Below are 15,950 nucleotides of genomic sequence, written 5' to 3' on the forward strand. Positions count from 1 at the left end.
ACTTAGATGAATCTGGTCCAAAGGCCCTGAAGTTTGCCTTTGTCTGGTAACACCCCACATTTCTTCTTTTCTCATCCCTCCCACTCTGTGATTGTGAAATAGGATAGGAGGCTATGGGGCTGTTTCACCCTTGGAGCTGTACACAGCCTGTCTTATTTTTTCATTTCCTGCACTGGCTCTGTTAATACAACATAATGGTATTAAGTGCATGTTTACTTTGGGTAAATAGCCCATGTTTACCAAAATAACCACATTTTTCATTCTCACAGCCAGTTTTCACTGTCCTTATAAAGAGGAAAGGTAGAAAATCCTATCTGTCAATGGTTTGGGTTCCTCTCTCCACAACGGTTTTTCGTTTTGTTTCAGTCGCTGGTAAAGGTCAATGTGAAGCTCAAGCCCATGCTGGATTCAGTGGCTGCGAACCGAAGGAAGTGGGAAGAGTTACACCAAAAAAGACAGCTGGTCTCTGCTGCCTCCCCTGCACCTGCCAGTCTCCTGGTGGCCAGAGAGGATGGAAAGTAAACCTCAGTCCTCCTAAAGATGTACAGCCTCAAGGGCCAGTTTCAGCCAAGCTACATCATCCTTTTGGCTTTTTCTTTTTAAGCTCCCATAAACCTAAGGATCTCCAGGATTGTTGGGAGGCATGCTTGGGCCTGCCTTGACATGTGGACAGTAGCACAGAGAAGGACAGAAGAACAAAGGGCCTCAGCTTGCTCTGAACCCACACCAGCTCTGGAAAAAGACTGGATTGGATCCACAGACCTCAAGACATCGAGCTACACTCATTTTTGGGAGGGAACCCAGAGCAGTCAGTGTCATTAGTGCTGCGGCTTCTTGTATATGGCTTTTTATTTTTTTGGAGTGGGGGGGGGGCAGTCCTGGGGCTTGGACTCAGGGCCTGAGCACTGTACCTGGCTTCTTTTTTGCTCAAGGCTAGCACTCTGCCACTTGAGCCACAGCGCCACTTCTGGCCATTTTCCGTATATGCGGTGCTGGGGAATTGAACCCAGAGCCTCATGTACACAAGGCAAGCACTCTTGCCACTAGGCCATATCCTCAGCCCCATATATGACTTTTTGTTGTTCTAAGCCAAACACATCTGTCTTTGCAGGCTCCTCTAGAGTATCTTTGTATGCCAGACTGTCCCAAGAATCCAGATTTATATTTTTCAGCGGTATTGTTTTGTTCATCTTATTGCTTCTTAGGGGTGAATCAAAGCTTTTAGAATGACCTACCTGAAATTTAAACTTATTATTCCTCTAAATATTAACCAGTCACAATTTTTCCAAAGGATTGTAGCAGGAATATAGTAAATGTATTTATCTGATTGGTCTTTATACAAGACTTGTAATTGTATGTTGAGATTGTATTCCCTCTTTTAAGATTTTAAAATCCACCTTTTGTTTTTTCTGGGAAGAATAGGTTATTTAATTAAGGCAAAGATGAAAGGTCATCTATATCAGGATGTACCAGAAATGACATATGAACATCAGGGAATTATTGCCAATCCTGAGCAATATTTCACAGGACGAGCAGAGTTATACAGAACACTGACTAGCTTGAGTCCTTCCAGTGTTAAGTTTTATTATCAAATTTAAGGTTACTACCAGTAGCAATTTAAAGACAAACACAGGATTCCTCAATTTTGGGTTTTTCCTTAAGTGTAAGAAAAAATGCTTGGAAAGTGGAGAAATATTTCCCTGGACAGAAAATACATATTCTGTACTCATATTCTATAGGAAGCCAAGTTTACAATAGATAAACTAGCAAACCTACAAAGCTGCTTTGCTGTTCATTTTGCCTGAGGGATGGAAGACATAGTATGTTTTTTTCCAAAGAACATGTGACTAGAAGCTGGACTTCAATCCCTAGCTTTGATGCTACTGACAGGATGACTGTGGACAAGTCACTGAACTCTCAGACTGTATTCTCATTTGCCCAGTTGTAGAAATATTTGGAATCTCTGGTCAAATTAATCTTTCAAGGAATCCCTGACATCTAAAAGCTAAAGTCTGCTGTTTGAAGCAGGGTTACAGGGCCCTGAGTCCCTTCAAATATTCATCAGTTTGCTTATATATTTTGCACTCCACAAACAAACTCTGGGGAATCAGAAAATCCCTAGACAGGATAAAAACCAAGATTCATTCCAGAAAACATTACTATTCTTATTTTTAGTGGTCAGTTTCAGTTATTATCTTTACTGTTCAAATCATAAAGAAATAGAGGCCAAGCTCTACAAAGAACATCATTTTCCTGGCACAAATGAGATATTTGAGAAATGTTAGAAATAGGAATGAGAGAAATTAAGGTAGAAATGGGGCAGGCAGTTATAGAGAAAAAGTAATATTTGCTATGGCAAGAAATAAAGTAAAAGAAAAACATAAAGCAAGGGAAAAGAAAGAAGAAACAAATAGGAAGACCAATACAGGAAACAGGGGGGCTGGGGCAGATGGTTAAGAGAACTGCCAAAGGAAAAGTGAAAGTCAATCCAAACAAAGAAAAATGGCACCTCCAACTCGCCCCTCCTCAAATGAGAGTGCAGAATCCTGTCATCAGTTGAGCAGGAAAGAGAAAGAATTGAGCAGGGAGAGAGTTGACAAAGGAGAAAAGGAAGGAGTGGGAGTCCTAAAAAATATTGTTCCTAGATACCCTTTACAGCTGTCTCTGCAGGGAAGGCTGGAGACACTTGAGGAGAAAATGAGTGCAGGAAAAATTGCCTCTGCAGAGCAGGTAAGAGGAGGTTGTTCAGATTTATGGGTTTTATTAAGCCAGTTTTCTGAATCACTCTGCTATAAAGGAAAATAGCTTCTGCAGGGCTGTTTCCCCTCCTTCAGGTAAGGAACAAAGGATGGGCGGAGCTAAGAACAATCCTTGGTCTGTGAGATCATGATGTGTTTGCTGTTCAGAAACACTGCAGGTGTTTCTGGGTATTATGCCACATCATGTTTATATCACAAATGGGAATTGAAAAATCAGTCCATGTGAGGCAGCGATGAGCTCACATCTGTTATCCTCCCCAACAATAAATAAATAGCCTAACAAATGGATGCCAGTCCATCTATGGCAAAATTTTAAAGCATGTGCTTTATGATATAACTGGACCCAGGGTCTGCCAGAGACTGCAGGCCGCTACAAGCACTGTAGCTGTCCTGAATGTTGATGCTGCATATGGCTAAGGGGAACATAATTTATAGTACAAACCCTACAGATTCCACTAAGGTTGAGTTTTCCTCCCATTTTCTTGCCTTTTTATTGGCTTCACTGCATGGTTGCCAATAGCAACCTCCACTAGTAGCAAGGGGAGTTCAACAGCATTGCAATCTGCCATACAGTGGAGCCCTGACAATGTCAACCATCAATCAAGTAGCTGTTTGTAATTGCCTCCATCTATTTTGCCTGTCTTGAGATATCTTTCCTATTGGGGAGGGGGGAGGGTCAAGATTGAGAAACTGCTGACTAATGCCAGGGGTCTTTCCTCCATGACCACAAAGCAGTGGAAAAGAGGGTGGCAGCCCTCTTGATGTCAATAACCTTGAGGTTGACCTCCTGAGAGTTTGAGATGATTTCAATCCCTGTGTAAAATAATTTGTAACTTCCCAAGGATGTGAGGTGAATGCGATTATCCTTACCTATTTTCTGCTTTTCTGTAATAGAGAAAGAGAAATTTTCCCAATTCTTGTTATTAGTGTTTATTTCCTATCAGAGGAGTACATTGGAAATGTGAGGCTTCTTGTAAACCTTCTACTTAACTAGAGTGTGCTTGCTTCCTTGTCTCTTGGCATTTATGTGCTATTCTTTTTTTTTTTTTTTTTGGCCAGTCCTGGGCCTTGGACTCAGGGCCTGAGCACTGTCCCTAGCTTCTTCCCGCTCAAGGCTAGCACTCTGCCACTTGAGCCACAGCGCCGCTTCTGGCCGTTTTCTGTATATGTGGTGCTGGGGAATCGAACCTAGGGCCTCGTGTATCCGAGGCAGGCACTCTTGCCACTAGGCTATATCCCCAGCCCCTTCTTGGCATTTATGGTAGAAATTATTTCATTCTATTTTTTCTATGAGTTGTGGGGTATTTTTCAGATCTGATGTTTATTCATATTAGTCAGTATATAAATAACACATGCACAACTTACAGTGCAGCCAGCAACCCTAGCACATAAAGACAGCTTGGCATACTGTGAAAAATGGTGACAAGTATACAGACCAGACCAGGACTCTATCCTAGCCAGCCACTGGCTGGCCTTGTCATCTTGGGACTCAACAAGCCTCAGGTTTTATCTGTTAAATAAGACCACTGACTTTTTTTTTTCAGTTTCCACATGAAAGGACCAAGCTCTTTGCTTTTATTTTTTTTCAGATAATGTTCTTATTATCCGCCCCCCCAAAAAAAATCCAGAAACAAACTTAAAGAGGTCATCATCTCACTAAAGTTGAAATGTAAAGATATATATATATATAAGACATAAAAACAGTCTTACTCTAAATGTGTCTGAAGCTATTTCTATTGATGATGAGTGATATGATCAATACACTTTTAAATACATACATATTCATTCAGAAAAATTTTAGATTATCTTATCTCTCAGTATCTCATAAATAGTATTCATTAACTTATTAAATTTAGAAAGTGAGTCAAGAAAAGTTAATGTTGCATGTGTTTTCACTGATACCTATGTGTTTCCAGGTATTTTATATTTGCAAATATGTTGGGTTAAAAATCAGTTTAAAACATTTTATTAGTGAAATACTATTATTGTATTAATGTTACTGGGACTCATTTGCTTTTTCATACTTTGGGACAAATATGGTAGTCTCAGCTACAGGGGTTGGGTAAAGAAGCAAGTTAAAGTTTTTTCATCTCAGGCAATGTTAGTGCAAGACCCAACCTGAAAACAAACCAAAAGCCTAAGGACTTGTGGTGTCATTTACATGGGTAGAGTGCTTGCCTGGCAAGTGTGTAGCCCTGAGTTTAATCCCTGGTATCACAAAAGGAGGGAGGAAGAAAGGGAGGGAGAGAAGAAGGAAGGAAGGAAGGAAGGAAGGAAGGAAGGAAGGAAGGAAGGAAGGAAGGAAGGAAGGAAGGGAGCCATAATATTTTATTCACTTACTTTAGGTCATTAATCAGAGTCAACTCAGTTTACTTTGTGGATCCATTATTTTAAAAATCGTTTCTCTCAGAAATTACAGGAAGACACAACAAAAGTATCATCCTCAATAACATTGGGAAACCATTTCCTTCAATCAGGATAGAATCTAAACATATTTGGAAAAAGATTTAAAGCAAAAAAAGCTTTGGCTTGGGGAAAATAAAACACAAAAGGGATTCACTAAAGCAATTGTACAAGGCCTAATTTGTGATCCTAAGATCTCTTTTGCAGCGCCATTGGAGTGGTTTCGTCATGTGCTCACACTTAAAATGCTATTCTGCCATGTTCTGTAAAGATCTCCCCAAATTCAAATGTATCAGGAATATAAAGGTGAAGTCTGGCCACAAGAAGACCAAAATTCCATAAGCTTCCTAGATGAACAATAATGACAGAAATAAAAGGATAGGTCAGGTGGTTTTTGTGGTGAGCATTTAGACGTAGTGGAGTCCAGTGTTGTGCTTATATTGTGTGCATCATTTTTTTCTTTTTTTTTTTTTTGGCTAGCAATTTTGTGTCATACATCTTTTAAATTTTAATTTTGAATGCCCTTGCATATTTGCTAATCTCTCAGGAGAGGTAAATATACGTTGTTTATCTGGTCATTTATCTACCCCAATATCATTGAATGTATACACTAGTCCCCAAATAAGTTCATTTTATTAAGTAAATGAACTATTTGCAGTGAAAAAATATGTTCTTTGAGTCCATCATTTATCTGTGTTCTTTTTATGTGTATAAATGAGTATTGCAACCTTAATTTTTATTCTGCTTTAGATATGAATTGTGTTTAGATCATTTTAAACAAAACAGTGTAATGTGGAAACAGGAAGCTAGGTTTTGCTGAGTCTCATTCCCTCGGGGGGGAATATTGCTTTTGCTATTTTATTTTGATGTATAATAATCTAAAGAGGATCCCCTGCTGACTCTCTAATTATTATTGGTTTACAGAAAAGAAGGAAAATATGTCTTCAGTTGAGTTGTTTGAAGTCATTCCTTTTGTGTAGATTTCCCAGGCTGATGTTTCCTTCCAAGAACACTATATTAAACACTGCTTGGCTCTTCCAACTAAACTATGGTTTTAAAACATACTGCTTTAAGAGACCTAAAAGTCTTTGTTTTTAATAAAATGCTTAATGTTTAGCTAAAGCTCTGGAATAATTGTTATTCTTTTGAGAAGGGCTGAAAGGAAGACGCATACGATTTAAAATTTGGCTGTTAGTTTAGCCCATTAAGCCTGTTGTGATCTGTGATGTTTGCCTGTGTGACAGGATACAGAGACAGTCATTTTTAAATGACAAAAGGTTCTTCAAATCATTGAAGGTTTTTCTGGAGGTAAGAGAGTCTGCAGCCAAGTGCTGGGTTCCTGTGTGGGTTGCACAGTGTTCAAATTTGCATGGGCAATTACACAGGGGGATCGCATCAATGCCGGGCCGCCAGCCACAATGACGCTATACAATTACACAATGGCTTCGGTGCTTAAACTTTAAAATTCTTACACCATTGTGCCTGTTCTATTAGAACAAACTGCCGCAAATGATCCAAAGCCAATTTAAATGACTGGCGAGGAGGTGCCCAGGGACAGAGGGAAGAGGTGCAGTGTGGCCCACTACCGGCCAATAGGAGGAATTACCAGTGCTGGCTGAGGCAACCGCAGGCTTCTTTGTGCTATGCAATCTGCAGTTTGAAAGTGAGGTTGGCAATAAGAATCATCTAATTCACAGAAAGGCTGTGAGGATTAATGAGGGAAATTAGGTAAAGCGGGCCTGGTACAGAAGTACTACATGAACAGGGCAACTTAGGGTAGCTCTTTGTTTGGATGGCTGGTTGGTTGTTTTTAAATCCCACTATCCACTGTTTTGCCTTTTTTGCTGCTCCCTGTTATAAAACATAATGCTTTTGTGCTCTAGTTGATTCATTCTGACAATAGTATCACAAATCCGAAATATAAGCTACTTGATTGAAGGCAAAGCATATTCAAGAAGGAAATCTGTTTAAAATATTAATAAAAGTTGAACTGCCAATGAGAAGGGACTTCCCAATAAGGCCGTCTCCCCATCCAAGCATAAATGGTGATTCAGTATACCATCTTTCCAAAAGTCCTGAAAGATTGAACAGATGCTGCTAAAAGTCAGTTGGCTACATTATGATTTGGAAATTTTATTCTTTTTTTTCTGTTAACAGTGAGAGATGGCGTTTGAGGTACATAGGCACTGTAACCATTCTCATACTGGCCATCCCAAAGAAATTGTTCTGGAATCAAAGGGAAAAAGAAGCAACCACTGGAAAATGGTTTGTGCAGCAGGATTTCCTTTTATCAACAATGCTGTTTGTCCACAGATGTGGTTAGAATATTCATGAATTAACAATGTTTGCCTATAGGAAGTATTCACATTTTCAGTATACATAAGACAATATGCCTTCCAATGAGTTGCAAGAAAGAATGCTAAATATATTATACATGCAAATAGACCATAGGAGCAGATCATGTTGTATTTTGGCAGGCAGAACATAAGCATGCTCACAATCAAATGTCATACCTTTACCTTCTGTGAGTTTTGTCTAAATGAAACTCTCCAACATGGTATACATGCCTTCCTCTTACTCCAAAATCCATCCTGAATCTCACACCATTTTTCTCAACCACAAATTGCTTTGTACAAATCTCTTCCTCACTTTATTACAACCACCAAATACTTTTACCTACACTACAAATTTTTAGGATTATATACTCCAAGTTTTTAGCATTCTGTTGAAAAAAAAAAAAGATCCTGTACATTTTTATAATTGTTCCACCTAGTTTATCACTTTCCAGAATTTCTATCTTTAATTAAAAGTCTTCTTTTTGTTTGTATTTCTAGCAGATCAGCAATCAAGTGACCTCTGTAGTATCAGTGAATTAACACCAATGAAATTGAGATCGCTTGTGACTTTTCATTATTTCCAACTCGCTCAAACTGTGTCATCTGCACCTTTCTTAGAGAATTATGTCAGGAATGTGAGTTTTTGCCTCTGCTAAAGGTGAAAGGAATGAGCACTCCCCCCAGCAGGAACTTGTCACTAGTACTTTCTAGCTTCCTTGAATCACCCCACCCCCTTGCTAGCCAATGGCAAATAGAATGTGAGCTTAACTCCTAATAAGGAGAAGGGACAAAACCACCCCTTGCATTAGGATAAATCCTAGGTGACCACTGACCTGGATGTGCCTGCTTGACTGTGGGTAGAGTGGCTAGGTACCCTTCTGTGCAGAAGGAAATTGCCTTGAGAGATTTCCTTTGTTGTATGTCTGTTTTCCAATACTGGAGGGTTGCTACATGCAACAATTTTATGAGAGAATAGTTCAATTACTAGAAGTTCTTCATTGTGGTTATTTCCATTGTGGTGATAAGAAGAAAATATGTTGTGACTACTAACTAGTATTAGAAAAGGATCCATTTTAGGGGCTGGGGATATAGCCTAGTGGCAAGAGTGCCTGCCTCGGATACATGAGGCCCTAGGTTCGATTCCCCAGCACCACATATACAGAAAATGGCCAGAAGTGGCGCTGTGGCTCAAGTGGCAGAGTGCTAGCCTTGAGCGGGAAGAAGCCAGGGACAGTGCTCAGGCCCTGAGTCCAAGGCCCAGGACTGGCCAAAAAAAAAAAAAAAGAAAAGGATCCATTTTAGATCAGTTCTAAGAATTTTCCTGTCCCACCCCTTTACTTTGTCTGTCATGGGACTTGAACTCAGGGTCTAGATGTTGTCACTGAGCTCTTCAGCTCAAGGCTAGTGCTCTACCACTTTGAGCCACAGCTCCACTTCCAGTTTTCTGGTGGTTAATTGGAGATAAGAGTCTCACGGACTTTCCTGCTCAGGCTGGCTTTGAACCTGGCTCCTCAGATCTCAGCCTCTGGACTAGCTAGGATTACAGCTAGGAGCCACAGGCACCCGGCTTCCCCCTTTTTATAAACTACAAATATTGCTAAATATATATTACTGACCCAGCATTCAAACTTGACTCTATCCAATACTCCTCCATTACCTAAAATAAGAGGCTAATACCTTCTTTCTCATTGTGTTAATATCTAAGACAAATGTGATCAAAATAAAAGCATAACTTTGTCATATAATTAGGCTTTCATGCAACTCTTTGACTGTCTTTTAGTTTTGCCTCCTATAAATCTTTTCTTATTAATTGCATAGTGTATGAACTCTATTATAGCCAACCATAATGTATGAACTCTACTATAGCCCACCTCGTTGTGATTTTAGGAGTCACCCTGAAATCTGCATATTACTGATGAAAGTTGTGTGGGATAGAAAGATTTAAAAGTTGATGTGGTTTTCTCAACTATATTTAGGTAGGTAGAGGATGAAACATGATACAAAATAGCTGCTGGGTTTTATAGGAAACAGTGAGTGGTTAATAATCCAATCCATGTATCTCCTGTACATTGCTTTCATGGGCCTAGTTTTTGGTATGATGGAAGTTTAATGAGTTTTCTTTTCCTCTTTAAAAACCAACTAGATTACTTGGTGTGGACCATAGACTTTGAACTGCCATGCCTCAATTCTAACTTCAAGCAGATGTTGGCAAGGGAGTATTGTGGCTACTCCTAACCACTTAGTATTGGAAAGAGGACTTCAGTAAATAGGCAGTGGCTCATGGCATAACAGAACTGGTTTTATGAACTTGTTCAGTCTTCTCATTGCTGAGAGTTGGCAGTTTTGTATTCCTAGATGAGACAGACAATGAGCATCTCGATGTGTCAATATCAAGAAAGGGACAAACTGTACCCATTTCAGAAGGTTGAGTGAGGTTTTAGCTTACCCAAAGTCCTAACAAAAGGCAGCTAAATTCAATTATCTCCTACTCTGAGGCTTCTTTCAGCCTATGTCTTAGTTCACCTACTCTATTAGGGCTTTAACTCAACAGAAGTTTGGTGAAGGGCTCTGACTGGTGCTAGTGTCTTCTCCTTTATGACTGGTCTGTCTGCCTGACAATTGTCTGTTGCAAATGTAAGCTCAGTAGTTTTAAATGCTTATAAATGAACTGTTTATTTTAGTAAGATGATATGAAGGTAAGATAACAAAACAGAAGCAAGAAATTACATTTCATAACTTTTGTGTCTGTTTGTAGAGTTGTAGTTATATTATGTAGTAATATCAATTCGAAAAGACATTTTAAAGATATACATAATATACATATACTATTCCCCAAATTTCTTTGATTCCCATAGGAATCAATGGGGTTCTCCTCTTTGTGTTGGCACCTTTCTGTGACCATTTCAGGTGAGATGGGCAAGAGAGATGTCATCTGTCTTCCTTCTTATCTCATAGGATTCTGCTCCAGGGTGGCTTGGCTTGAAAAAAAAAGCAGAAATTAAGCTTAGAAAGATAGAGGGCAGGGTCATTTTCAAAATGAAATGAGTGCACCAATCATACTGTGAAAATGACATGACCATCACTGCTGCTGTGAGAGACTCACTTTTATTTAGTCTGATAAGTAGTTGGGGAACAGATTCTTAACTCTTCTTCCTCATCCTCTTCTTCTAGAGTAAAAAGATAACTTTCCCCACAGTGTTAAAATTTACTGAATAATAAAAAAATTCACAAGTAATCTCAATTTCATTTGTGTTAGTTCACTAATTACTACTGAGGTCACTTCATTGCCTGATCTGCTAGAAATACAAACAAAAAGAAGACTTTTAATTAAAGATAGAAATTCTGGAAAGAGATGAACTAGGTAGAAAATTATAAAAATTAACAAGATCATTTTTTGCAATAGAATCCTAAAATTTGGAGTATATAATCCTAAAATTTGTAGCATAGGTATTTGGTGGTTGTAATAAAGTGAGTTAGAGATTTGTAGAAAGTAATTTGTGATTGAGAAAAACAGTGTGAGATTCAGGATGGATTTTGGGGTAAGAGGAAGACATGTGTACCATGTTGGAGAGTTTCATTTATACAAAACTCACAGAAGCTAAAAGCATGCCATTTGGTTGTGAGCATACTTATGTTCTGCCTGCCCAAATACAGCATGATCTGCTCCTATGGTCCATTTGCATATATAATATATTTAGCATTTTCTCTTACAACTCAATCTATTTTAACATTGTGGGAAAAAGTCCTCATTTCAATCTAGAAGAAGAAAAAGAAGAGGAAGAGGAGAGGAGGACCAATAGGAGCAGGAGGAGGAGGAGGAGGATGAAGAATCTATTCCCCAACTACCTACAGACTAAATAAAAGAAGTAAACAATTGGGGCTGGGGATATAGCCTAGTGGCAAGAGTGCCTGCCTCGGATACACGAGGCCCTAGGTTCGATTCCCCAGCACCACATATACAGAAAACGGCCAGAAGCGGCGCTGTGGCTCAAGTGGCAGAGTGCTAGCCTTGAGCAAAAGGAAGCCAGGGACAGTGCTCAGGCCCTGAGTCCAAGGCCCAGGAATGGCCAAAAAAAAAAAGAAGTAAACAATTCCAGGAAATATAAGTACAAAATGGTGATTGGTCATAAGATGGAGACACTCTAGTTTGACAGAAAAGACTACTTTCTCTCACAAAATGTATCTTTATTTGACCAAGAAAGACAATTCTAGGGAGATTCTGAGAATATATATCTTTCATCTTTTCCACTCAGTTCCTATCACTAAAACAGTATGAAACAATACCACTGGTAGAATCTGTAATGTATAAGACTAAACAACCTCAAGGGTCATTCTGTGCAGTCACTGCCTCTACCATTGCATGGAGTAGGAGGCATGTCATATACTGTCAATGAGCACAGCTGAACAAGAAGGGAGAGTCTACACATCTATGTATTAGACAACTGATGAATGTTCCTCTGCTATATGAAAACACAAAACAACATACACACACACACACACACACAGAGGGAAGAGGAACAGATGACATAACACATACCACAAAGCTCTTGATAATTCAAGAAATGCCAAAGTCATAACGTCCTTTGGCACAATAAAGTGTTCCTATCACCAAATTCACAATGCAGATTTGGTAGATTTTCTTGTCCGGGTCACCACAGGACAGATGCTCTTCTTCCTTTTCAATCTTCCTCATCAATGCCTCAGCTTCTACACCTTGACTGGTCATAATATAGGAAAATACAGAGGTTGGCTAACACAACAGCACTGACATTCAGGATGTTATCATAATGATTCCTGAATATGGACTCACAGAAAACAATGGCTTCCTTGTACTTGTTTTACAGCAAAAACTATAGCTCTAGCAAGAATGAGAGCCATGTCCCAAGGGGCAGTGTGAAATAAAAGTTACATAAACATGGGCTCAGCATCTGAACAGTTCCAAGGATGTGATTCTTCTCTTCTGACACAGAAGAAAGAAAGAAACTCGGGCCATGGATTCCTTTTCTTTCCGAACGCATTGTTTATTGTCCAGAGTAACATCAGGACGTACTTCCGTTTCCGGTTGCCTTGTTGCCTTGGAAACAAGTACCCACAACAAAACTGGCCAGTATGGCCCTACAAAACAGCGCTCAGATCCCCGACGGGGAGTTCACAGCCATGGTGTACAGGCTCATCCGCGATGCCCACTACGCAGAGGCCGTGCAGCTGCTCGACGCAGAGCTGCAGAACAGCCCCAAGAGCCGCGCCGGCCTCTCCCTGCTCGGCTACTGCTACTACCACCTGCAGGAGTTCGCCCTGGCCGCAGAGTGCTATGAGCAGCTGGGCCAGCTCTACCCCGACATCGAACAGTACCGCCTGTACCAGGCCCAGGCCCTGTACAAGGCCTGCCTCTACCCAGAGGCCACCCGCGTCGCCTTCCTCCTCCTCGACAACCCTGCCTACCACAGCCGGGTCCTCCGCCTGCAGGCCGCTATCAAGTACAGTGAGGGAGACCTGCCAGGGGCCAGGAGCCTGGTGGAGCAGCTGCTGGGTGGGGAAGCTGGAGAGGAGAGAGGGGGTGAGAACGACCCTGATGGCCAGGTCAACCTGGGCTGTTTGCTCTACAAGGAGGGACACTATGAAGCTGCCTGTTCCAAGTTCTTTGGGGCCCTGAAAGCCTCAGGCTATCAGCCTGACCTTTCCTACAACTTAGCTTTGGCCTATTACAGCAACAGACACTATGCTTCAGCTCTGAAACATATAGCTGACATTATTGAGTGTGGAATCCGCCAGCACCCAGAGCTGGGTGTGGGCATGACCACTGAGGGCATTGATGTTCGCAGTGTAGGCAACACCTCAGTCCTCCACCAGACTGCTCTGGTGGAAGCCTTCAACCTCAAGGCAGCCATAGAATACCAGCTGAAGAACTTTGAGGCTGCCCAAGAAACTCTCACTGACATGCCCCCTAGGGCAGAGGAAGAGTTAGACCCTGTGACCCTGCACAACCAGGCACTCATGAACATGGATACCAGGCCTACTGAGGGCTTTGAAAAGCTGCAGTTTTTGCTCCAACAGAATCCCTTCCCCCCAGAGACCTTTGGCAACCTCTTACTGCTCTACTGTAAATATGAGTATTTTGATCTGGCAGCAGATGTCCTGGCAGAGAATGCTCATTTGACTTATAAGTTCCTCTCACCCTATCTCTATGAATTCTTGGATGCAATGATCACTTGCCAGACAGCTCCTGAAGAGGCTTTCATTAAGCTTGATGGGCTAGCTGGACTGCTGACTGAGCAGCTCCAGAGACTCACTAAACAAGTACAAGAAGCAAGACACAATAAAGATGATGACCTTGTCAAAAAGACAGTGAATGAATATGATGATGTGCTTGAGAAGTACATTCCTGTTTTGATGGCCCAGGCAAAAATCTACTGGAACCTTGAAAATTATTCAATGGTAGAGAAAATCTTCTGCAAATCTGTGGAATTCTGTAATGAACATGATGTGTGGAAGTTGAATGTGGCTCATATTCTTTTCATGCAGGAAAACAAATATAAAGAAGCCATTGGTTTCTATGAGCCCATAGTCAAGAAGCATTATGATAACATCCTGAATGTCAGTGCTGTTGTGTTAGCCAATCTCTGTGTTTCCTATATTATAACCAGTCAAAACGAAGAAGCCGAGGCATTGATGAGGAAGATTGAAAAGGAAGAAGAGCACCTATCCTATGGTGACCCAGACAAGAAAATCTATCATCTCTGCATTGTGAATTTGGTGATAGGAACACTTTATTGTGCCAAAGGAAATTATGACTTTGGCATTTCTCGAATTATCAAAAGCTTGGAACCTTACAACAAAAAACTTGGGACTGATACTTGGTATTATGCCAAAAGATGCTTCTTCTCCCTATTAGAAAACATGTCCAAGCACATGATAGTGCTTTGTGACAATGTCATTCAAGAATGTGTCCAGTTTCTTGAACACTGTGAAGTTTTTGGCAGAAACATACCTGCTGTTATAGAGCAACCCCTGGAAGAAGATAGAACATATACTGGAATGAATACAGTCACATATGAGTCCAGACAGTTAAAAGCTTTGATATATGAGATCACAGGATGGAATATGTAGTAATGACTGGTAAGAATTTCTGTCATAAAAGTCTATATTCTCTTTGTATAGTGTTGTTTTTATGCTTTGACATCTTCACATCTTTTACATGTTAAACTTCGTATGCTTCAAAAATATTTTTAAACAATTGTATAGTTTTTTGAGAAGCATCGCAAAATGAAATAAACGAACCCTAGAAGGATTTATGAAAAAAATCCAAAACTGAATGGAAGTTTACATAAAACAGTATTTATAAAACTTCTGCTTTCTTTCTTGTTTGCTTTGTGTCTTGCTGTACCTTAAGAAAATCCTGTATGATAACCTTAGTATTATGCAAATGTCAACTCAGTCAATGTGTGGTTTATCTGGGCTTACATAACCACTTCAGAAAATTATGTGTTCTACTCCAGGAACTTACTGTTGTAATTATATTAATTTGTATTTCACAAATTGTATGGAGTTGTTGGATATTTCAGCAAGGTTTTTCAACACAGATACAATGCTTTATCTAGCAAAAATTCATTTTGTTAGTTGTCTCTCTTCAAATGGACAAGATTCAGTGGGAAATTTTGCACCCAAGTAACAGCATGGTTTGTATGGTAAGGAGAAAATTTAAATATGAATGAAAATTATGATTTTCTTTTACTCCATTATTTATAGTAAGTGAACTTTAAACACAAACAGACCATGATCTTACTAACAGAACATGACGCTTAGCAGTTATTAATAATAAGGGAAGGTCCATTCTCTTAATTTCTATACTCATACTTCAAACTAGGAGACGAGTGATGGAGATTATCGTAGTTTCTTGGGAAAAAAAATACTCTATACTCTTTCTATGACATAATCAAATTTTGATCATACTCAAGCCACAGTCAGTTCAATCAGTATTCTGAAGCCATATTTATCACCACTATGTGGTTCACTTTAACCAGTTTCATGTCCATAACTTTCCCAATCATCTGGGGGGAGGGAGTTGGTCTCCCTCATGAGCTCTACCTTTGTAAGTGCAATTGTCAATCCCACCGTATCTGGTTTACACTCAATCACATGGATTGACTTGATTTGTGCTTATGTCTTTATTTTCAAATATAACTTTGGGAAATAGAAGATGGCAGAAAATTAGTAGGGGATAAACAATGCTCTGTCCAAAGAAGCAGAGTTTTGGGGTCCCACCAAATCATCTGTGCCTAGCAAATCGCACCAAGTAATCTCTAATTATACAGAGATGGATAGCTAAGAAGAAAACTACAAGGAGCCTGCTTAAGAAGACAGATTTAAGTACTGCCAGCAACACAGTGGTAGTAGCTGGAGGGAGCTATTACAAAAATAGAAGAGACAGCATGTGCAAACTTTCCACTCACCT

The 15,950-nt window shown here is 40.0% G+C and overlaps 2 protein-coding genes across 2 annotated transcripts in view; both read left to right on the forward strand.

Annotated features, from left to right (window-relative positions):
- Pde11a (phosphodiesterase 11A) overlaps positions 1-527 on the forward strand; it is a 337,140-nt gene extending 336,613 nt beyond the window's left edge. Inside the window, exon 20 of the mRNA XM_048344223.1 lies at positions 367-527. Coding sequence (XP_048200180.1) covers positions 367-522 — 156 coding nt within the window. The 3' untranslated portion in view covers positions 523-527. The remainder of the gene's footprint in view (positions 1-366) is intronic.
- Positions 528-12,607: 12,080 nt separating this feature from the next.
- On the forward strand, positions 12,608-14,605 carry LOC125349969 (tetratricopeptide repeat protein 30A2-like). Its single transcript, XM_048344225.1, has one exon. It carries the CDS (start codon positions 12,608-12,610, stop codon positions 14,603-14,605), a length of 1,998 nt encoding a protein of 665 aa, XP_048200182.1.
- The last annotated feature ends 1,345 nt before the right edge of the window (positions 14,606-15,950 follow it).

The sequence above is a fragment of the Perognathus longimembris genome, chromosome 4 (genome assembly GCF_023159225.1).
Source record: "Perognathus longimembris pacificus isolate PPM17 chromosome 4, ASM2315922v1, whole genome shotgun sequence".
Taxonomy (NCBI): Eukaryota; Metazoa; Chordata; class Mammalia; order Rodentia; family Heteromyidae; genus Perognathus; species Perognathus longimembris.